Below are 22,066 nucleotides of genomic sequence, written 5' to 3' on the forward strand. Positions count from 1 at the left end.
ACGCTTGTATGGGATTGGTATTACCAGTGTTCCCTTCCGTGTGCATCCGCTCGTTGAACTGGGTTAATGGGGAAAACACCAAGTAGTCTCAGTTTTTCCAGACGCATTGCTTCCTTCTCGTACAACCTCATGTAGGATCTCTGTAGTAAGTTCCCTATACTTTTTGACAGATCAATTTTCCAATGTATTAGGGCAATAAATCCCCAAAGAAAATAAATAACCCCGGGTGTCTTAATAGCGAAAGGGATGTATTAGGTGGAGCATAGATGAGGTGAGTGTGGCGCGATTAGTACTGTTTGAGTATGGATAACAGAAGTCATTATCGTCCGCAGTAGAATCTCCAGCAGAGCATCCAACTCCGATATACAGATGATATTATGTGTGTTGGGTAACCTGGAAAGATCAGATATTAGAAGCATTACTGTGGGGAGATTGAGCATCGCCAAAACTGGAAGAAAGTATGGTCCAATGGAATAATGTAATTCTCGATTGTGATGGGAAATTGTCAATGATACGTTTTGCCCTATCGTCACAGTTGGCCTAACAGATATAAACTTTTCCCGTGTTTGACATTCCTCTTTCGAATGGATGAGTGCATTAAAGTTGGACCAAAAAGAGTTGAAATCGGAAATTCCCCTGAGAACCTAGCTAAATTTTATCTGAGGTAACTTGATCGGGAATAATGGTTCTTGGTGATTGACGGATCCGCGGGTTTCACTAGGCTTGTGAATGAGTTGTCGTCTTCTTTCTTGATCGGCTTGAAAGCTGACGTGATCCGGCCTGCATCTGACGAGCAATGGTCTTCCGACCTCTTGGATTCTTGCCTTCCTCATTGGATTGGAAAGAGGCGCTGCCCAACTCTTCTCCTCCGGTGACATGTTCGCTCGATGTAGGTGTCCTGGCTCGCTGAAGAGATGACACTTGCCGAGATAATATGTCGTATGTAGGCTTCCCAGCGAATTGAATCATCTCCTGCGAGCTCTTGTTCCCCAGTGGAAATCTCTTCCAAGAGGGTGAAGTTTTGGAAGAGGACATTTTCTCTCTGTGTAGTTCCTCTTCGCGTGTGGTGAGTGTTGTTGGCTGATCTATATAGCACTCCATGGTTCAGGGATAACCAAAACGACGCTCTGCTACCCAAAGATTTGCTGTCCGGGATTCTGCCTGGCCCGATTTGCACTGCTACCACCCGGTATCCGACCCAGCGAATGACGGGCGTTGCCCGTAACGGTCCGATGTGTGGGTAAAATCACCAGATACAAAATTCTGTTAAGATAGGAAGGTTTTAAAAACAGAATGAATACACAATGAAAAGAATTAGTAATCATGTTAAAATGTCTATGCATAGAAATACTTTTATCTTTGAAAACGATTATAGAACTTTAGTGAAGAAAAACGGTCCCGGTGAAAAACTCAGGAGCAAATTTGATTTGTGTCTCGGTGCGATATTAATGCCAAGTTGAGGCAACGCCCGAAGCAAATACATCTATTAAATTAAAAAATCTGTGTTGGTTCGAAGAATCTCACTTGATCTATAGACAAGGTGGAGGATAATCTTGATCTCAAGTTTGTTAATTATCTCAAGTTTGTTAATGTATCTCAAGTTTGTGTAATATCTCAAGTTTGTGTCGAATAAAGGAGCGACATCGAAAAATTACATTACTTTTCCTTCCTATAGATGTTAGAGAATTAAAAAAGGCGTACTCATAGGGATATTCCAATCTTCTGTCCATTTGAATCTCTCAAATTAAAATATCAAAATAATACATCTCCAAATTTATAATATATCAAGAATATAACGGTACATCTCCCTGTCCGTGACACAAGCTTCCGGCTTTTAGGATGGGTAATTACCATTTATTGAATACCTTTATGTTCATTGACGAGATTTGGTATCGAATATCAAATAAATGTGAATCGATGTAAGGATCAAACGAATAATATACTTGAAGATTTAAATTTGAGATTCCCTTAAAAAATTGAATTCAGACACTTGTCATTATAATTCAATATGCAATACTCATTATATACTTACCTATTAAAAAACATCAACCATGGCGTATCAGGCGGGGGACGGGGGGTGGGCTAGTTCACATTATAAAAAACATCTAAAAAAGTGCGGGTGGGAGCTTGCTCTGTGCCATCGTAACACGAACGCAGGTGCGGTAGGTTGAAGTAGTATGAGGTGGGCGGTGTGTCCCATGGGCGCACAACTGACGACACTGGCGTGGGCGGTTAAAATGAGGCCCCCTGAAGCAGTTCCGGGAAGCCGGCCCTGGTTTGCTCGGGGCTTTGCGGGGCCGTGCTGTAGCCTTCCAAACTGCCCTGGGCCGTTTACCGAACCGTTCATTGTTTCTGGTGCTGCTGGCCGGCCTGAAATTCAACGAACATGTACATGTACATTTAATGTGGAGTCAACACACAACTCTATTCAGTAGGTAGCGTCCGATTTCAAAATTAGCTATATTATTTTATTATATATTTTTTTTTGGAAAATTTCCAAATCATTCATTTTCTACTAGGATGAAATAGTCGTGGTTCGATTCCACCGCCGTGAGCAATATCATCCAACCACAGCATTATGTTCGTTCTCCGACGGCTGGCATTCTCTTATCCTATACGTCCTTCTCTCTTCTGGGACGAAAGACCTTTAATCCATTCCAGTTCCTTAGATCTTTTTCTTCTTCTTCCTAGACTTATCCTTCTGTCGCGTTTCTTGTCAGTCTCTTTCAACACAAAAAAGCAGCAGCATTGACCCTGTTGTTAAAGAGTTCCTTCTATCAAACAGCACTAAAAAAAATAGAAAAATAAAATCATCAATCCCTGGTAAAGGAAGGATCATAATATACCATCCAGTCACTCACCTTGCTGCGGGAAACTGATAAAGTATACAGTACAGTGCATGGACACGGGTAGAGGGGGCGAAAGGGGCAACGCAGACAGCCATATTACTATGTCACAACACAGCGCCTCGATCTCTTCCCTATGCAACTCTGCCTATACTCTCGAGACCCATCTGTTGTTGAAATGAGGAACCAATGATGACAATCAATTAGCGATGTCCACAACGGAAAAGCAATATTGCTTTAACGTACTGTCGTAAAAAGTCATTACTCCAGCAGTATACTACTATTATGGTTGATTCGTTCTAAAATTAGTATTGAGAAATAATCCATATCGCTGATTGATGTTTACCAGGGAGGCCTGACAAAACTCCACCGGAAGCAAGAGTTAATACTGTTTTCTGGCCAAATAGGTCTGTGTCCTGAACATTGATGACGTATTTGTTACGGATCTGGATGAGAGCCATACTACGGGATGGTTATGCTACTACACAGACCACAGGAAATTAATTCATTCATCACAAGCACAATGTACCTAACTTAGGCCTGAACGTTACAGACTTACACGTCAAGTCCGTGTAGAGGAGGAGGAACGCTCTGCCGCACATTTATCGACTGGTTCATCGCCTAACTTCACCTAACACCCTATCGTTCTCTCGTTACGTTTCGAAAGATAAGACCTCCCTTTCAAAAGAAAAAAAAATCGTAACCCAGCCGGGAACGAACCCAAACTTGTGTAGGTATTAGGCCAAAACGTTTTTTTTTTTTAATAAGTTCCATTCACGACAAAAAACGGTTCAACCCACCCGTATAAGCAGAGCTTGTTGCCACGATGGGGAAATGGGTTCTTCTTGAGTAGATTGTTTGAGTTGTATATTTACCTCTTGAGTAGTTGTTTGAGTTGTTCACATGAAGAGTCTGCCGTGGCTACTCGGTTACTCGTATTGCTGGGCACTAGGCTGGTGTTGATGGCACCCGTGTTGGCATTACTACTAGAAGGTAGAGAGTTGCTGATGGGGGGCAGATACTCTTCTGACTCCGTCCTACCTGTGATGAACTGGAAGAGAAATTGGCAGAAGGGAGGAATTAGAAGAGGACGTAGAAAACAAGACCCGTGCAAAAAGTGGAAAGCCACCCAAATTGACCGTAGAAAATGCGGGCCAAATGGTTGAAAATGAGGGAACATATATGTACTATAAAATCACTAGAAAGTAGGGATAAAACTTCCTATGAAATATTCAAGGCTGAATGAATTTTGTAATTGATATTAAAGCGAAATGATTTTTTTATTTTTTTTTTTTTTTTTTTTTTTTTTTTTTTTTTTTTAGAAATTGGCGTTTGGAATAGAAAAAATTGAAAAGAGAATCCGTTGACCCAAATCAAATTTGTAGGGTAGTTGAAACCCCAAAAAGTAATTCTAGGGCGACATGAAATTCTACACAAGAGGACAAAAAAAAATTCTATTTAGAAATAGGACATGGGGGGGGGGCAGGGGCGTAAATGGGGGTGGCATCTGAAAAGAAAAGCCCTAAAATAATTACAAAAACAAGAAGCGTTAGTACACAAACACCATTCGTGCGGTAAAAGAGCCGCCACGCCGTTAGTAAGAAAATTACGGTACGTACGCACGACCGTAAGGTTGTGGTTCCATTGGATACGATTTCTAGTCTTGCGAACTTGTCATCTGTCATCGCGCGATCGAATCAAAATCAAACACAGAGTCTCAGGGCCTTATATAAATTTTCAAAGTCTGGCCTACAGTAAAGGAGAAAAAAAGGAGCTCGAAATATGGCCCTGCCTAGTCTCTATGTATGTGGTTATATAGCTTACGAATTTTTAGTACAGTGAAATTACGTGACACAGCGTCATGAGACGAAAAATCGTATCCAACAGCCTTACAAAAATCACAGTGACAAAGTGTGGTCGTCTTAGGCTAAAAACAGGGTGGAGAGCATAGAGCTTTTTTCTCTCAGCTCTATGCGGTTTGAATTCGTCGCTTCACTCTATCGTCACTTCCCTCTGATTGCTCCATGCTCTATGCTTCACTGTTTTTAGCCTGGGAAAAACACAGGACATTCAAAATTCCCATCTTTGGAATGGAAAAAATTGCACGAAAAAATATCCATACCTTACAGAACATTAAAACAGAAAATTAATAACATGTAATTTAATTAAAGAATTATTGTAACAGAAAGAAAAAGAAAAATGAAAAAGTTTTTCTAGGACAAACAGTTCGAAGCAACATGCATAAACTTTCCCGATCGGGTTACAAACTGTTACTTACCACAAAACTATGGACTTGGGGGGAAACTATTGAAAAGTGTTTGATGTAAGGAGTATACGGCAGGCAAAAACACATTAAACCTATCATGCGTAAACCCACACAAAAGGAAAAAAGAAATGGTAAGTCAATGAATTATCAACATGCAATGAAATCGAAGTGCTGCCTGGAAAGTTGTGAGACGTTTGTGCTAGGAAAGACAATCTACAGTGTGTTTGCAAGGTGTATTGAACATGAAAAGATAATCTCCAGTCTGTTTGTAAAGTAGGTCAAGAAAATTTCTAGTTGCATTGCAATCTTTCAAATATATGATGTCAATGTATCTGTGAACGATAAATAAACTTTCCCGATCGGGTTACAAACTGTTACTTACCACAAAACTATGGACTTGGGGGGAAACTATTGAAAAGTGTTTGATGTAAGGAGTATACGGCAGGCAAAAACACATTACTTAAACCTATCATGCGTAAACCCACACAAAAGGAAAAAAGAAATGGTAAGTCAATGAATTATTAACATGCAATGAAAACGAAGTGCTGCCTGGAAAGTTGTGAGACGTTTGTGCTAGGAAAGACAATCTACAGTGTGTTTGCAAGGTGTATTGAACATGAAAAGATAATCTCCAGTCTGTTTGTAAAGTAGGTCAAGAAAATTTCTAGTTGCATTGCAATCTTTCAAATATATGATGTCAATGTATCTGTGAACGATAAAGTATCGCATGCACAATAAATCGTGAAGCATTTGAACATTTATGATGGCAGAGTGAAAAGAAGTGCAAGAATGATTTCGCCCTTCTGTCATGGTTGATAAATATTTATTAGGTATATTTCCATCTAAAATCTAAAACCAGTGTTGAAATAATGTTGGGAAAAAGAATGGAAACTCATTTTTTTTTTTTTTTTTTTTTTTTTCCTTTCAGTGTTAGGGTTGGTTGTGAAATCCATTAATAAAATTAGGATAATAACATCCTAACGCCAGCCACTCACTATCAGGTAGACCTGACGACAGGTACACCTGATTAGGTCCGCCTATCAGGTCTACCTGAGAGTGTGTATGCTCATCAGGTAGACCTGATGTGCAGACCTTTTAAGCCGTACCTGTCAGGTGTATCTGATACTGTGTGTGCTCATCAGGTATCAAGTAGACCTGACAGGCGGACCTATCAGGTGAACCTGTCAGATCTACCTGATAGTGTGTGTGCTCATCAGATGTCAGGTATACCTGATCAGATGGACCTGTCAGGTCTTCCTGCTAGTGAGTAGCTGGCCTGGGGATATTAGGATGGGGTGGATTTACACTAGGCAGGAGAAGCAATAATAGGATGGCTAGGTAACTAGGTATTATAAATCAAAATTAATTGAAAACGGTATAATGTTGTTCTTTAATGTGAAACATAACACGCGACTTATTTTTACTTGGGTCATAGGTCAACCATTTTCTTCGCGAGAGCTTTCCGCTAACTGTAGGGTCTACATCTACAGTGTAAACTGCGTGATTCGTTAATTGAAAGTTCATTAACGACTTTAATAAGGTTAAACTTTTTTTTAAGAGGTTTGATAGAAGGAACTGTAACTGTTACTGTTGGGTCTTATCGTCCCGGAAGTCAGCCGTTCCACGAACGAACATTATCCTGAACGGATTATTTCACGGACACTAAGCCAGTGTTTTCATTGGCCTTTCAATTTAGCGTAGCGTAGGAACAACATTTGTGATAATGATAAGCACTCTAGCTTAACAAAACTAAAATCCATTTCCTTTTTCCCCTGATCCTTGTGAAGAGCAAACAAGTTTAATGCTGTACACAGTCATTCTGTTAGCTCTACTAATCGAAGTTCTACTCGTTGAAAATGAAAAGAAAAAGTCCCTAAAAAATGCCAATCGAAATTGAAAAAAAAAGTCCCAAAAAGTGTGGTTGTTAGTAAATTCTTAATAAATATTAATGTAGGTACCCTTAAAATATTCACTAAGTGTGGACTCAACTTGTGAATTTCTCAGAGGAAATTTAACATTCCAAACATTTGAAGAAGCTTAGGGGTGAAAAAATTCCAATACTATTTGGTGACGGATTAGTAATCGTCTACTAAACATGCTATTTTTTTCACATGCCGGGGAGTCGAACGGGGTACCTTGAATTGACCGCGTTATGGAGAGATAGCATGAAGATTTTGTTATTCAACAAGATACAGCTTAAATATTATATCAAAACTTTGGCATTAGATACTATAACTTACAAGAAAGGTGGTAAAAGAAAACTCCGAATGAAGTGATTTCCCCAAAAAATGAATGATATTCCGTGAATGACATGAAATGATTGTGATCGCATCTGTATTAGTGACGGCTTGAAAGTTTGACATTTTCATCAGAGATTTTCCCCATTCAGGAGGGATCAAGTACTTTGTATAAAATGAAAAGAACTTTGAATAAAAATAATATACTTGATCTGAGAATCTTACCATTACCATACCTCGAAAATGAAATGAAAATGCAATTTTGCACCTGAAAAAGTGACCATAGAGTTCAAGACGTCACAGATGACAGAGCAGGGGAGGGATGATGAGGGGACGGAGAACAACACAACACGGAACGTTGAAAAGCCACCGCAAGTTATATTAGAGCCACGGGAGATAGAATAGAGAGATAGACTTGAGAGATGCATTTGACAAGGCGCAGTGCTTACCCTGTGGGGACTTCGCTCCAGAGGTCTATACTCCTCTAGGGGTGGCGGTGAGTGAGTGACTACAGGTGGACTATAGGCTAGAGGGGGCGAGTGGTACTCTAGGGCGCGTTGGTACTCCTGTGTCCCCCAGGGGGGTGCGTGCAGGGAGAAGTGCTGCTGCAGGTCTCTTACGGGATAGGGACGGTAGTAAGGTGTAGCAGGTATGTCCTCCACTGTCTCGTAGTGCGTATAGAATGGATCTCGTCGGGAGAGGCGACGCTCATGGCCGATATTCTCCGAGATATCTGTCCAGCTCCGTGTGCGTAGGCATATTAGGCTCTATTTAGTCATGGAAAAAAGGTAATTGTTCAGAAGTCATGTCAATGGATAATTGCTACAAAAAGGAGCTGCCACAAATGAGCAGTGACCAGTATTATTATAGGGTTAGGTTAAACGAAAAGAGCTTTCACAATTTGAGCAGTGCACAGTGTTATTTTATAGGGTTAGGTTAAACACAAAAAGGAGCTTTTTTTTTCATTGTCGTGGCTTCTGAATAATTACAACAAAAAAAAAAAAAAAACTCTCTTACCACAGGCGAATCCTTGCCGGTATCTCTGAGAGTGAAGGAGGGGCATTGTTCAGAAGTCATGTCAATGGAAAATTGCTACGAAAAGGAGCTGCCACAAATTAAGTGTTATTATAGGGTTAGGCTAAACGAAAAGAGCTTTCACAATTTGAGCAGTGACCAGTGCACAGTGTTATTTTATAGGGTTAGGTTAAACACAAAAAGGAGCTCTTTTTTTATTGTCGTGGCTTCTGAATAATTGCAAAAAAACTCTCTTACCACAGGCGAATCCTTGCCGGTATCTCTGAGAGTGAAGGAGGGGCCGGAATGTGGGGCCCCCACTTCGGAGGGGGGCAATATTTTGGCCAGCTCCTGTTCCAGGTCATGCAGATCTACAGCAGGGGTACGGCCAGGGGGTTTGCGGTCTTCCTTGTCCTTGGAGGAGGAGGTGGAGGTCACATCCTAAGGGAGAGAAAACAAGGAAGATATTAAGTTTACAAAATACCTATCTAACAACAGGAGTTCCTGAAAAATACTTACTTAAATAGGAACAAAATGATTACGTAATGAGATTATTTTATAGTAAACAATAAACATTATTTTTATTGGATAAAGGAATCATATTCAAATTAACAATGGTGAATTCAGGGTTTGAAAAGCTGTGTCCACACATAGTCGACGCCGCGCCATCGATCGACGTTGACTGAAACCGTCCACACTGCCTCGACAACATAGATTCACCTCGTCGATCGACGGCCGATTATGTGTGGACACAACTTAACATTATTTAGGTACTTTTCCATATAAATCAAACAAGGTTTTAAACACATAGTTTTGTACTTGGCATCGTGAGGACAATATTGAGTTACTCATTTTGATAATGGCAAATAAATGGGTGAAATCACTTACGTGAGGTTTACTGGACGAAAAAGTTATTTGTCTGATTATTACTCCATATAAAATTTCAGAATGTTTACTTCTCAAATCATCTAAGAAGTCCATTTTATTCCACGGAGAACCATGCTTTATTAACCATCAAATCCCCATAAGAATCTTTTTATACCTAGCTAGGTTTTTTGCAATATTTTTCCTTTATCTACTTTAAAAGCTGTATTTTTAAAATTTTCTTTGGTGTTTGCAAGAATAGCCTAACCCTGTTTATAAAGACCAACTGAATCAGCATTCCTCCATGTTGGACGTGTAAATTAATTTTTTGGGGTCTAAATTGTGCCTAAAAGACCGTTCCCACTTGTCGTGAGTTTCACACGATTTCCTTCCGAACGTCCTGTAGGAAATGTAATTAAAATGATAGTGTTCCCACATACCTACATACGACAAAATTTTATTCCAAACGACAAGTGGGAACCGGCCTTTAAAGGGCTTTATAAGGCCCTTGAATTTTTTTTTTTCTTCTTCTTCTTCTTCTTCTTTTTTAATAAATGACTCCTTCACACTCACGGGTTTATTTTCCTTCTCAACAACAGGTGGGGCAGGTGGAGTTTCCTCCGGTGACGGTTCCTCTACCGGTTTCCCAGTCTCGAGTTCCGGGTTCGATGCCAGACTCCCGCAACTGCTGGTGGTCAAATCACACACCGCGCTGGCCGATGTACTCTCATCCTTCTGCAAGAATAGACGCGGATAACGAGGTATGTATTAGAAGGAAAACACAAAACTAGGCTAGGCTAAGCTTGAAAAAATAAATACGAAAACAAATCAAATTTTCTAGCTCAAACCTAGACTTGTGTAAAATCATTTCATTGCCAAACTGTACGTACAAGCACTAGTGTTTGCAAGAATAACCTAACCCTGTTTATAAAGACCAACTGAATCAGCATTCCTCCAAGTTGGACGTGTAAATTATTTTTTTGGGTCTAATTGTGCCTAAAAGCCCGTCTCCACTTGTCGTGAGTTTCACACGATTTCCTTCCGAATGTCCTGCAGGAAATGTAATTTAAATGAGAGTGTTCCCACATACCTAGGTACATACGACAAGATTTTATTCCGAACGACAAGTGGGAACCGGCCTTTAAAGGGCTTTATAGGGGCCCTTGATTTTTTTTTCTTTTTTAATAAATGACTCCTTCACACTCACGGGTTTACTCTCCTTCTCAACAACAGGTGGGGCAGGTGGAGTTTCCTCCGGTGACGGTTCCTCTACCGGTTTCCCAGTCTCGAGTTCCGGGTTCGATGCCAGACTCCCGCAACTGCTGGTGGTCAAATCACACACCGCGCTGGCCGATGTACTCTCATCCTTCTGCAAGAATAGACGCGGATAACGAGGTATGTATTAGAAGGTTTACAGTGAAAAATTGACTGAATTGATAAATATAGCTCTGATAGATTATTTATTGATTAGATTTAATCATAACAACACTAGAAGGAACATGATCTTTATAAGACTTGGTTTGATAATCTTTATAAAATTTGTTTGAAAAGAGTGTCCCAAACTTGATCAAAGCTTAAAAAATTAGACAGTGAAACTGACAGGAATTGAAAAACAGAAGATGAAGAATGTCCAGCGGCAGCGATAGAAAAAGAAGATCAAAATATGGCGAAATAGCGAATGATCAAGTGAGTATGTATTGAAAAGAAAACAAAATATGTAGTAGGTTTGTTAAAAGAAAAATAATTATGTTTAAAGAAAAAATCGTCAAGAGGTTAAAAGTTAGTCACACGATTGGACCCGTACAAAGAGGGATCTAAAACCTTGTAAAAACAAAACCTACTCAAATAAAAACTCCATCTATATTAGCTCTTTGTTCACAAATATTCACATAATTTGGCGTGAAAAAAGACAACACAGAAATTCCTGATTCAATATACCAACATACATATCCTAAGTCGTTTTGTTTAGTAGAACAAGTCGACTATTCACAATACCTCTCCACAAAGTTCTATCATTAAATTTGTTAGTTTTCAATAAGACTTAGATTTTGAACATGACACCAAATTAATTTTGCGCGTTCCAAGTTACTCCCACTTACCTGGACTGGTTGGTACAAACAAAGCTTGAGGTGCATTCCCAGGTACCCCAGCCTGTCCTAAAGTCACCCCGCTAGTGTCCACATAGGTGAGTGGTACAGACTGAACCAGAATATGCTGGGGAGGCCCCATGGAACCCTCGGCTCCATTCACCCTCAGGGGAACAGATACCGGTTGAGGCGTATATCCTGGAAATAAGAAAAGTAACAAGAGATTTATTTATGGCTGGGGATATAATCTGTGTTGAACTTGGTTTAAGTTGAACTCTTGATTTAGGCAATCTCATTGATTGATTAAAAAAAAAAATCGAAAATTTTAGCCAATCAGATTACTTAATCCGAGAGCTTAACTTAAACCAAGTTTAAATTCACTTTGTGAACCCCGGCCATTCCAGACTAAAAAGTAATATTAGGCAAAGGAATCGATAACAACGGTTATATCAAAATTAACCCATCAATTCACTTGTTCACCAAGTCCATCAATTCGTTATATCAAAATTAACCCATCAATTCACCAAGTCCATCAAATCGTTATAATTCACCAAGTCAAAAATTAAACCATCAATTCGTTATATCAAAATTAACCCATCAATTCACCAAGTCAAAAATTAAACCATCAATTCGTTATATCAAATTAATCCCATCAATTCATGAGGTCAAAAATTAATGTTATATCAAAATTAACCCGTCAATTCGTTATATCAAAATTAACCTATCAATTCACCAAGTCAAAAATTAACCCTTACCTCGAGTGACACTTATGAGACCACTGTTGGCTTAACCCATCAATTCATAAGGGCAAAAAATAATCCATCAATTCGTTGTATCAAAATTAACCCATCAATTCGTTATATCAAAATTAACCTATCAATTCACCAAGTCAAAAATTAACCCTTACCTCGAGTGACACTTATGAGACCACTGTTGGCTTCGTCCTCGGTCGGTATTCCTCGCACAACTTCGGCTGCACTCGGTATTCCCGATGTAGAACATGAAGAGTGAACCGTACTCTGAGGGGACATCGTACCCTGGAATCAACCAATAGGAATTAGGCACATTCGAATTGAAGTAATTTGTTTCCAGGAAGAAGGGGTCATCTTATTTTTGCTATTAACATAGTCCCTTCTTCCTGGGAACGATTGTTTTGAAATAGATCAGTTGCGCTTACTTGGTTGATGTTTCAAAGTCATAGAGCAGGGAAAATGAGGACTAACGGAATCTTTCTTTTTCTTCTACGACTTCTAGATCCCGAGATAAATCGATTAAAAAAATGCCGGTAAATCGTAAACTTTGACGTCACGGCATACGCTCCCGTAGGCGATGACGTCACATCAAATGTACCGAGCAAAGCTCTCTCGCAGGCAACGCATTAATGTGTTTGTGCGCATACGTTTCTGCGCAGTTCTTTCTGCTCCTCCGCTAACGCGCTTGCATAGTGGCGCTACCTAGCGGACAAAAATAGCAACTGCGTTAAGTCTGACGTCACAAATCTTTGAACTCTTTCATTATAAAAATTGAATTTTCGAACTTTTACAGTTATTTTTTCGGAGTTTTGACCTCAGATTCGGATTTTTCCCAACTTTTTACACATACAAAATTTTCACACCAACAAACCTACAAGCTTTGAAGCATTGAAAGGTGAAATTGAAAGTTGCATCAACGAGATACAGCCTGATTTCCTCGAATTTGTCATCGAAAATTTTGTCAAAAGGAAACGAATGTACCTACCATCAAAGTCGAGGAAGTTATTTGTCTGATTATTGTTCCATACAAAATTTTCACACCAACAAACCTACAAGCTTTGAAGCATTGAAAGGTGAAATTGAAAGTTGCATCAACGAGATACAGCCTGATTTCCTCGAATTTGTCATCGAAAATTTTGTCAAAAGGAAACGAATGTACCTACCATCAAAGTCGAGGAAGTTATTTGTCTGATTATTGTTCCATACAAAATTTTCACACCAACAAACCTACAAGCTTTGAAGCATTGAAAGGTGAAATTGAAAGTTGCATCAACGAGATACAGCCTGATTTCCTCGAATTTGTCATCGAAAATTTTGTCAAAAGGAAACGAATGTACCTACCATCAAAGTCGAGGAAGTTATTTGTCTGATTATTGTTCCATACAAAATTTTCACACCAACAAACCTACAAGCTTTGAAGCATTGAAAGGTGAAATTGAAAGTTGCATCAACGAGATACAGCCTGATTTCCTCGAATTTGTCATCGAAAATTTTGTCAAAAGGAAACGAATGTACCTACCATCAAAGTCGAGGAAGTTATTTGTCTGATTATTGTTCCATACAAAATTTTCACACCAACAAACCTACAAGCTTTGAAGCATTGAAAGGTGAAATTGAAAGTTGCATCAACGAGATACAGCCTGATTTCCTCGAATTTGTCATCGAAAATTTTGTCAAAAGGAAACGAATGTACCTACCATCAAAGTCGAGGAAGTTATTTGTCTGATTATTGTTCCATACAAAATTTTCACACCAACAAACCTACAAGCTTTGAAGCATTGAAAGGTGAAATTGAAAGTTGCATCAACGAGATACAGCCTGATTTCCTCGAATTTGTCATCGAAAATTTTGTCAAAAGGAAACGAATGTACCTACCATCAAAGTCGAGGAAGTTATTTGTCTGATTATTGTTCCATACAAAATTTTCACACCAACAAACCTACAAGCTTTGAAGCATTGAAAGGTGAAATTGAAAGTTGCATCAACGAGATACAGCCTGATTTCCTCGAATTTGTCATCGAAAATTTTGTCAAAAGGAAACGAATGTACCTACCATCAAAGTCGAGGAAGTTATTTGTCTGATTATTGTTCCATACAAAATTTTCACACCAACAAACCTACAAGCTTTGAAGCATTGAAAGGTGAAATTGAAAGTTGCATCAACGAGATACAGCCTGATTTCCTCGAATTTGTCATCGAAAATTTTGTCAAAAGGAAACGAATGTACCTACCATCAAAGTCGAGGAAGTTATTTGTCTGATTATTGTTCCATACAAAATTTTCACACCAACAAACCTACAAGCTTTGAAGCATTGAAAGGTGAAATTGAAAGTTGCATCAACGAGATACAGCCTGATTTCCTCGAATTTGTCATCGAAAATTTTGTCAAAAGGAAACGAATGTACCTACCATCAAAGTCGAGGAAGTTATTTGTCTGATTATTGTTCCATACAAAATTTTCACACCAACAAACCTACAAGCTTTGAAGCATTGAAAGGTGAAATTGAAAGTTGCATCAACGAGATACAGCCTGATTTCCTCGAATTTGTCATCGAAAATTTTGTCAAAAGGAAACGAATGTACCTACCATCAAAGTCGAGGAAGTTATTTGTCTGATTATTGTTCCATACAAAATTTTCACACCAACAAACCTACAAGCTTTGAAGCATTGAAAGGTGAAATTGAAAGTTGCATCAACGAGATACAGCCTGATTTCCTCGAATTTGTCATCGAAAATTTTGTCAAAAGGAAACGAATGTACCTACCATCAAAGTCGAGGAAGTTATTTGTCTGATTATTGTTCCATACAAAATTTTCACACCAACAAACCTACAAGCTTTGAAGCATTGAAAGGTGAAATTGAAAGTTGCATCAACGAGATACAGCCTGATTTCCTCGAATTTGTCATCGAAAATTTTGTCAAAAGGAAACGAATGTACCTACCATCAAAGTCGAGGAAGTTATTTGTCTGATTATTGTTCCATACAAAATTTTCACACCAACAAACCTACAAGCTTTGAAGCATTGAAAGGTGAAATTGAAAGTTGCATCAACGAGATACAGCCTGATTTCCTCGAATTTGTCATCGAAAATTTTGTCAAAAGGAAACGAATGTACCTACCATCAAAGTCGAGGAAGTTATTTGTCTGATTATTGTTCCATACAAAATTTTCACACCAACAAACCTACAAGCTTTGAAGCATTGAAAGGTGAAATTGAAAGTTGCATCAACGAGATACAGCCTGATTTCCTCGAATTTGTCATCGAAAATTTTGTCAAAAGGAAACGAATGTACCTACCATCAAAGTCGAGGAAGTTATTTGTCTGATTATTGTTCCATACAAAATTTTCACACCAACAAACCTACAAGCTTTGAAGCATTGAAAGGTGAAATTGAAAGTTGCATCAACGAGATACAGCCTGATTTCCTCGAATTTGTCATCGAAAATTTTGTCAAAAGGAAACGAATGTACCTACCATCAAAGTCGAGGAAGTTATTTGTCTGATTATTGTTCCATACAAAATTTTCACACCAACAAACCTACAAGCTTTGAAGCATTGAAAGGTGAAATTGAAAGTTGCATCAACGAGATACAGCCTGATTTCCTCGAATTTGTCATCGAAAATTTTGTCAAAAGGAAACGAATGTACCTACCATCAAAGTCGAGGAAGTTATTTGTCTGATTATTGTTCCATACAAAATTTTCACACCAACAAACCTACAAGCTTTGAAGCATTGAAAGGTGAAATTGAAAGTTGCATCAACGAGATACAGCCTGATTTCCTCGAATTTGTCATCGAAAATTTTGTCAAAAGGAAACGAATGTACCTACCATCAAAGTCGAGGAAGTTATTTGTCTGATTATTGTTCCATACAAAATTTTCACACCAACAAACCTACAAGCTTTGAAGCATTGAAAGGTGAAATTGAAAGTTGCATCAACGAGATACAGCCTGATTTCCTCGAATTTGTCATCGAAAATTTTGTCAAAAGGAAACGAATGTACCTACCATCAAAGTCGAGGAAGTTATTTGTCTGATTATTGTTCCATACAAAATTTTCACACCAACAAACCTACAAGCTTTGAAGCATTGAAAGGTGAAATTGAAAGTTGCATCAACGAGATACAGCCTGATTTCCTCGAATTTGTCATCGAAAATTTTGTCAAAAGGAAACGAATGTACCTACCATCAAAGTCGAGGAAGTTATTTGTCTGATTATTGTTCCATACAAAATTTTCACACCAACAAACCTACAAGCTTTGAAGCATTGAAAGGTGAAATTGAAAGTTGCATCAACGAGATACAGCCTGATTTCCTCGAATTTGTCATCGAAAATTTTGTCAAAAGGAAACGAATGTACCTACCATCAAAGTCGAGGAAGTTATTTGTCTGATTATTGTTCCATACAAAATTTTCACACCAACAAACCTACAAGCTTTGAAGCATTGAAAGGTGAAATTGAAAGTTGCATCAACGAGATACAGCCTGATTTCCTCGAATTTGTCATCGAAAATTTTGTCAAAAGGAAACGAATGTACCTACCATCAAAGTCGAGGAAGTTATTTGTCTGATTATTGTTCCATACAAAATTTTCACACCAACAAACCTACAAGCTTTGAAGCATTGAAAGGTGAAATTGAAAGTTGCATCAACGAGATACAGCCTGATTTCCTCGAATTTGTCATCGAAAATTTTGTCAAAAGGAAACGAATGTACCTACCATCAAAGTCGAGGAAGTTATTTGTCTGATTATTGTTCCATACAAAATTTTCACACCAACAAACCTACAAGCTTTGAAGCATTGAAAGGTGAAATTGAAAGTTGCATCAACGAGATACAGCCTGATTTCCTCGAATTTGTCATCGAAAATTTTGTCAAAAGGAAACGAATGTACCATCAAAGTCGAAGAAGTTATTTGTCTGATTATTGTTCCATACAAAATTTTCACACCAACAAACCTACAAGCTTTGAAGCATTGAAAGGTGAAATTGAAAGTTGCATCAACGAGATACAGCCTGATTTCCTCGAATTTGTCATCGAAAATTTTGTCAAAAGGAAACGAATGTACCATCAAAGTCGAAGAAGTTATTTGTCTGATTATTGTTCCATACAAAATTTCAGAATGTTTACTTCTCAAATCATCTAAGAAGTCCATTTTATTCCACGGAGAACCATGCTTTATTAACCATCAAATCTTGCGCTCTTATTGGGACAACCTTTATTAATCTAACTCAAGAAACAAAAGACCCACGAATAATAAGTACTGGTACAATAACAAAACAAGACTGAAAACAGGACAATACCAAAGAACATTAATGCTACCGTTCTAAGCGCAAAGGCCGTGCCTCAAAATTCCAAATTTGGGGGGCAGGAAATCCTGACATTTCAGCGTGAGAACAAAAGTAGCTCCTACTCCCACAATTGATTCTGTAATTCGAGTTGGACTTGAACTCTCAAACTTTAGATACAAAGTCAACCGAACCACTACAACACCCCTGAGGTTGGTTTCCTGTTTCATAATGTTTATTAAAATAAATGAATGGAATTTTGAAATGCAGCTTTTGGGCTTAGAATTCTTAACGGGGAAAGCTAGAATTGTTCACATTTCGGGACAATTTCAATCATACGTGATGTCAACACTTGAAATTGAGACAGGGGTGTTACAGAAATCGCACAGAATTCAGAAAGACCCAAAGTTAAGTTGAATAAAATGGCATTTAAATCAAAACTGAAACAAGACGTTCCACATGGAAGGGTTTGTAACTTTGTACAGTGAAAAATTGACTGAATTGATAAATATAGCCCTGATAGATTATTTATTGATTAGATTTAATCATAACAACACTAGAAGGAAATGATCTTTATAAGATTTGGTTTGATAATCTTTATAAAATTTGTTTGAAAAGAGTGTCCCAAACTTGATCAAAGCTTAAAAAATTAGATCTGATCGATTATTTATTGATTAGATTTAATCATAACAACACTAGAAGGAACATGATCTTTATAAGATTTGGTTTGATAATCTTTATAAAATTTGTTTGAAAAGAGTGTCCCAAACTTGATCAAAGCTTAAAAAATTAGACAGTAAAACTGACAGGAATTGAAAAACAGGAGATGAAGAATAAGTATGTCCAGCGGCGGCAGCGATAGAAAAAGAAGTTCAAAATATGGCGAAATAGCGAATGATCAGTGAGTATGTATTGAAAAGAAAAGAAAATATGTATGTAGTACGTTTGTTAAAAGAAAAATAATTATGTTTAAAGAAAAAATCGTCAAGTAATTGTATACGGTCAAACTTTCTTGACTTGGCGGGGCGGAGCGCTGCCGCACTCCTTAATTCTCTCCGGAGAGGAGCAACGAGACATATTGTAAAAGCTTAGTGTGTTTGTATTTCAGCATGCCTTGTAAAGACAAGAGTAGCTGCTTGTAAGCGAGTAGCGACCAGTGGCGGCAAAATAAACTAAAAAGCGTTATCGGCCAGGTAAAAAATAGCATAGAATGAAAGAAAAATAAATAAACAAGACGTTCCACATGGATACCTACGCCCACACAACAGAAAATCGGAAGGTTTGGAAATCGGAATAGTTTCCGTCCGAACAAGATGTACAAAAGAAAATAAATTGGAAAAATTACGGTATGTAAGATAGTCACAAATGTCACAATAGATCTACATACAAAAGTTGCAGTGATAATTGTATACGGTCAAACTTTCTTGACTTGGCGGGGCGGAGCGCTGCCGCACTCCTTAATTCTCACTCAGGAGAGGAGCAACGAGACATATTGTAAAAGCTTAGTGTGTTTGTATTTCAGCATGCCTTGTAAAGACAAGAGTAGCTGCTTGTAAGCGAGTAGCGACCAGTGGCGGCAAAATAAACTAAAAAGCGTTATCGGCCAGGTAAAAAATAGCATAGAATGAAAGAAAAATAAATAAAGAGGCACACAGCCTTCCGAAATATCCAAGCCTTCCGATTTTACACCGAACTAGAAGTCTACAAACAAAATGTCAACAACGACTTTGTCGCAAGCATGAAGCAAGCCTACACGAACAAAGAAAATAACCAAGCTATGAATTATTATTATTGGGTAATTATTATTATTGGGTAATAAACACTGTAATGAGAAGTTGGGTGGATGTGTTTAGTGGGTAAGGACGGAGGGGTGTGGAGGACGGAGATTAAAAATAAGGGACATTTTATTTATATTTATTTTTTCGCTCAGAAAAAAGGGGCCTTTTTTTCTGAGTGAAATCCACAATAAACTAAACCATCACCTTGTCCCAACAAGAGGAATATTCGGGACGGGAGGATCTAAAGGGCCGTTTAGACGCTCAGTCCCGGACTGCCGTCCAAGTTTGATGAAAGTTTGAGCGTGTAAACGTTTGGACGCGAGCTGATTTCTGTCACACTGGACTGCAGTCCAGGACTGAGCGTCTAAACGGCCCTTAAGAATCGGGGATATTTTACACAAATCGGAGACGGGGGAAAGGTGTATTTTCCTTTTGGGAAACTGACCAATGGAGAATTGACCACGGCTCTATTTAGTTTCTATTGCAGCAGTGGTCAGTACCCCGAAACGAAAATACACCTAAAGTTGGCACGGGTATTAGGGACAAAGGGAGGTATATGAAAAGCTAACTCGAGTATTAGGGACAAAGGGAGATATATGAAAAGTCAAAAGCTTACTCGTGTATTAGGGTATTAGAAGACAAAGGGAGGTATATGAAAAGCTAACTCGAGTATTAGGGAGAAAGGGAGATATATGAAAAGTCAAAAGCTTACTCGTGTATTAGGGTATTAGGAGACAAAGGGAGGTATATGAAAAGCTAACTCGAGTATTAGGGAGAAAGGGAGATATATGAAAAGTCAAAAGCTTACTCGTGTATTAGGGTATTAGAAGACAAAGGGAGGTATATGAAAAGCTAACTCGAGTATTAGGGAGAAAGGGAGATATATGAAAAGTCAAAAGCTTACTCGTGTATTAGGGTATTAGGAGACAAAGGGAGGTATATGAAAAGCTAACTCGAGTATTAGGGACAAAGGGAGATATATGAAAAGTCAAAAGCTTACTCGTGTATTAGGGTATTAGGAGACAAAGGGAGGTATATGAAAAGCTAACTCGAGTATTAGGGACAAAGGGAGATATATGAAAAGTCAAAAGCTTACTCGTGTATTAGGGTATTAGGAGACAAAGGGAGGTATATGAAAAGCTAACTCGAGTATTAGGGACAAAGGGAGATATATGAAAAGTCAAAAGCTTACTCGTGTATTAGGGTATTAGGAGACAAAGGGAGGTATATGAAAAGCTAACTCGAGTATTAGGGACAAAGGGAGATATATGAAAAGTCAAAAGCTTACTCGTGTATTAGGGTATTAGGAGACAAAGGGAGGTATATGAAAAGCTAACTCGAGTATTAGGGACATGGATCTGTGGGGGGGGGGCGGCATTTATACAAACAAAACTCACCGAATGGTGTCGCTTATGACATTTATGGTGACGCTTCGACTGTCGCGTCAATGAGGAGTGACGGACCTAATGGGGGGGAGCGCGGGGGTGGGGGGGGCATATAAACAGAGTGACATTGTTCAGGGAGGACGCAACCAAAATTCAAATATGTATATTGTATAATAAGAGGGTAAAAAAAAAAACATCCTGGAAAAATTTCCTCGGAAAAAAAGTCCTGCAAAAATATCCCTTACAAAAAGTTAAAAAAAAAAAATCCCATATCCCTTACAAAAAAGTTAGGGGCCTGTTGTATAAAGGGGACCCCGTAAAAAAAAAAAATGCAGAAAGAGTAGAAAATGTATTTGGGGGACCCTGCCGCTAGCCGCTAATGCTTGTAATGGACGACAATCTACAACACCATCCCTTTCAGGAATCAGTTCCTTGATGTGGGACTTTATAAGCACCTTATAAATGATGTTCACACTGACAACAATTTTATTGTCTAACAAACAAGTAGAAGGCGTTAAGGACAGCATTGTTATTTACAAAACAGAACATGGACAAACAAGAAAGATTCAAATGTTGGAAATGGAAATCCTCAATCGGATAAATGACAAAATTTGGAAACTGATTCTATAGGAGCTATGAACCATTACACAACAATATCTAAAGCCTAGTACCACCAGCAACATTTTCATCGGAAACATTGTTTCTCAACAACCGTTCAACTGAATGTTGGAAATGGAAATCCTCAATGGGATAAATGACAAAATTTGGAAACTGATTTTATAGGAGCTATGAACCATTACACAACAATATCTAAAGCCAATATCTAAAGCCAAAACAATATCTATGGTGGTACTACCAGCAACATTTTCATCGGAAACATTGTTTCTCAACAACCCAGCAACTTTCTGAAATATTTTTGACTTTTAGTATGTAATAAGTTGTGTTCACACAGATAGTCGACGGCCGTCAATCGATGTCGTTTGAAACCGTCCACACTGCCTCGACATAATAGATTTACCTCGACGATCGATGGCCGTCGACTGACTAAGTGTGAAGTTGCTAAACATTCGAAATTTTTTGCAACAATTGCGCAATTTTAGGGAAACGTTGCCGGACGGTAATCGGTTTTGCTTCCTGTCACTTAGCTCGTTTAGGATTTCCAACATTCAATACATAGTTAGAAATCTTATTATTATTTTTTTTAGAAGAAAATTAATTGAGAGCGCTTTACCTTCATTCGGTGTGGACCCGGGCTGCTGGTGTTAATGAGAGAATTATCAATGACCGGAATCACATCGGGCGATTCTTTCAGCTGGCGGCCCAGATCTTTCAGAAGTTCGAGCACCAGGTCTGCGTTGCTGGGGGAGATCAGATTCTCCGCGATCTGGAAGAAGGGATAGAGAGATAGCAATGGGTTAAACTTTATTGCACTGTTTATTGTACTTATTTCAAAATTTACTGTATTGTTTATACACATCAAATACAGCTGGCGATAAAACTTGCAGGTAAACATGAGAAATTGATAACTTTTTTTTTTTTTTTTTTT

General features: G+C 38.4%; 2 protein-coding genes and 1 long non-coding RNA gene across 3 annotated transcripts; all 3 read right to left on the bottom strand.

Annotated features, from left to right (window-relative positions):
* Positions 1-3,786: 3,786 nt before the first annotated feature.
* LOC113472005 lies at positions 3,787-8,098 on the bottom strand. The gene is made up of 2 exons (XR_003394492.1): positions 7,799-8,098; positions 3,787-3,897 (listed from the first exon to the last, which is right to left on the bottom strand). It is a non-coding gene; the product is annotated as an uncharacterized LOC113472005 (long non-coding RNA).
* Positions 8,099-9,603: 1,505 nt separating this feature from the next.
* On the bottom strand, positions 9,604-22,041 carry LOC103520395. The gene is made up of 5 exons (XM_026831530.1): positions 21,752-22,041; positions 20,533-20,598; positions 10,378-10,596; positions 9,801-9,962; positions 9,604-9,627 (listed from the first exon to the last, which is right to left on the bottom strand). Exons 1-5 carry the CDS (start codon positions 22,031-22,033, stop codon positions 9,604-9,606), a joined length of 753 nt encoding a protein of 250 aa, XP_026687331.1. The 5' UTR covers positions 22,034-22,041.
* On the bottom strand, positions 11,298-12,365 carry LOC113472004. The gene is made up of 2 exons (XM_026831531.1): positions 12,222-12,365; positions 11,298-11,512 (listed from the first exon to the last, which is right to left on the bottom strand). Exons 1-2 carry the CDS (start codon positions 12,343-12,345, stop codon positions 11,313-11,315), a joined length of 324 nt encoding a protein of 107 aa, XP_026687332.1. The 5' UTR covers positions 12,346-12,365; the 3' UTR covers positions 11,298-11,312.
* Positions 22,042-22,066: the final 25 nt, after the last annotated feature.

This window comes from Diaphorina citri, unplaced genomic scaffold, assembly GCF_000475195.1.
Source record: "Diaphorina citri unplaced genomic scaffold, Diaci psyllid genome assembly version 1.1 scaffold3570, whole genome shotgun sequence".
NCBI classification, from domain to species: domain Eukaryota; kingdom Metazoa; phylum Arthropoda; class Insecta; order Hemiptera; family Psyllidae; genus Diaphorina; species Diaphorina citri.

Coding starts and splice junctions, on each gene's coding strand:
- LOC113472004 (XM_026831531.1), bottom strand. CDS start 12,345: ATGTCCCCTCAGAGTACGGTTCACTCTTCATGTTCTACATCGGGAATA. Junction 11,513..12,221: donor TCTCATAAGTGTCACTCGAG/GTAAGGGTTAAT, acceptor TCTTATTTCCAG/GATATACGCCTCAACCGGTA.
- LOC103520395 (XM_026831530.1), bottom strand. CDS start 22,033: ATGTTTACCTGCAAGTTTTATCGCCAGCTGTATTTGATGTGTATAAAC. Junction 9,963..10,377: donor AAATCAAGGGCCCCTATAAA/GCCCTTTAAAGG, acceptor CTATTCTTGCAG/AAGGATGAGAGTACATCGGC. Junction 9,628..9,800: donor TTGAGAAGGAAAATAAACCC/GTGAGTGTGAAG, acceptor CATTTCCTACAG/GACGTTCGGAAGGAAATCGT.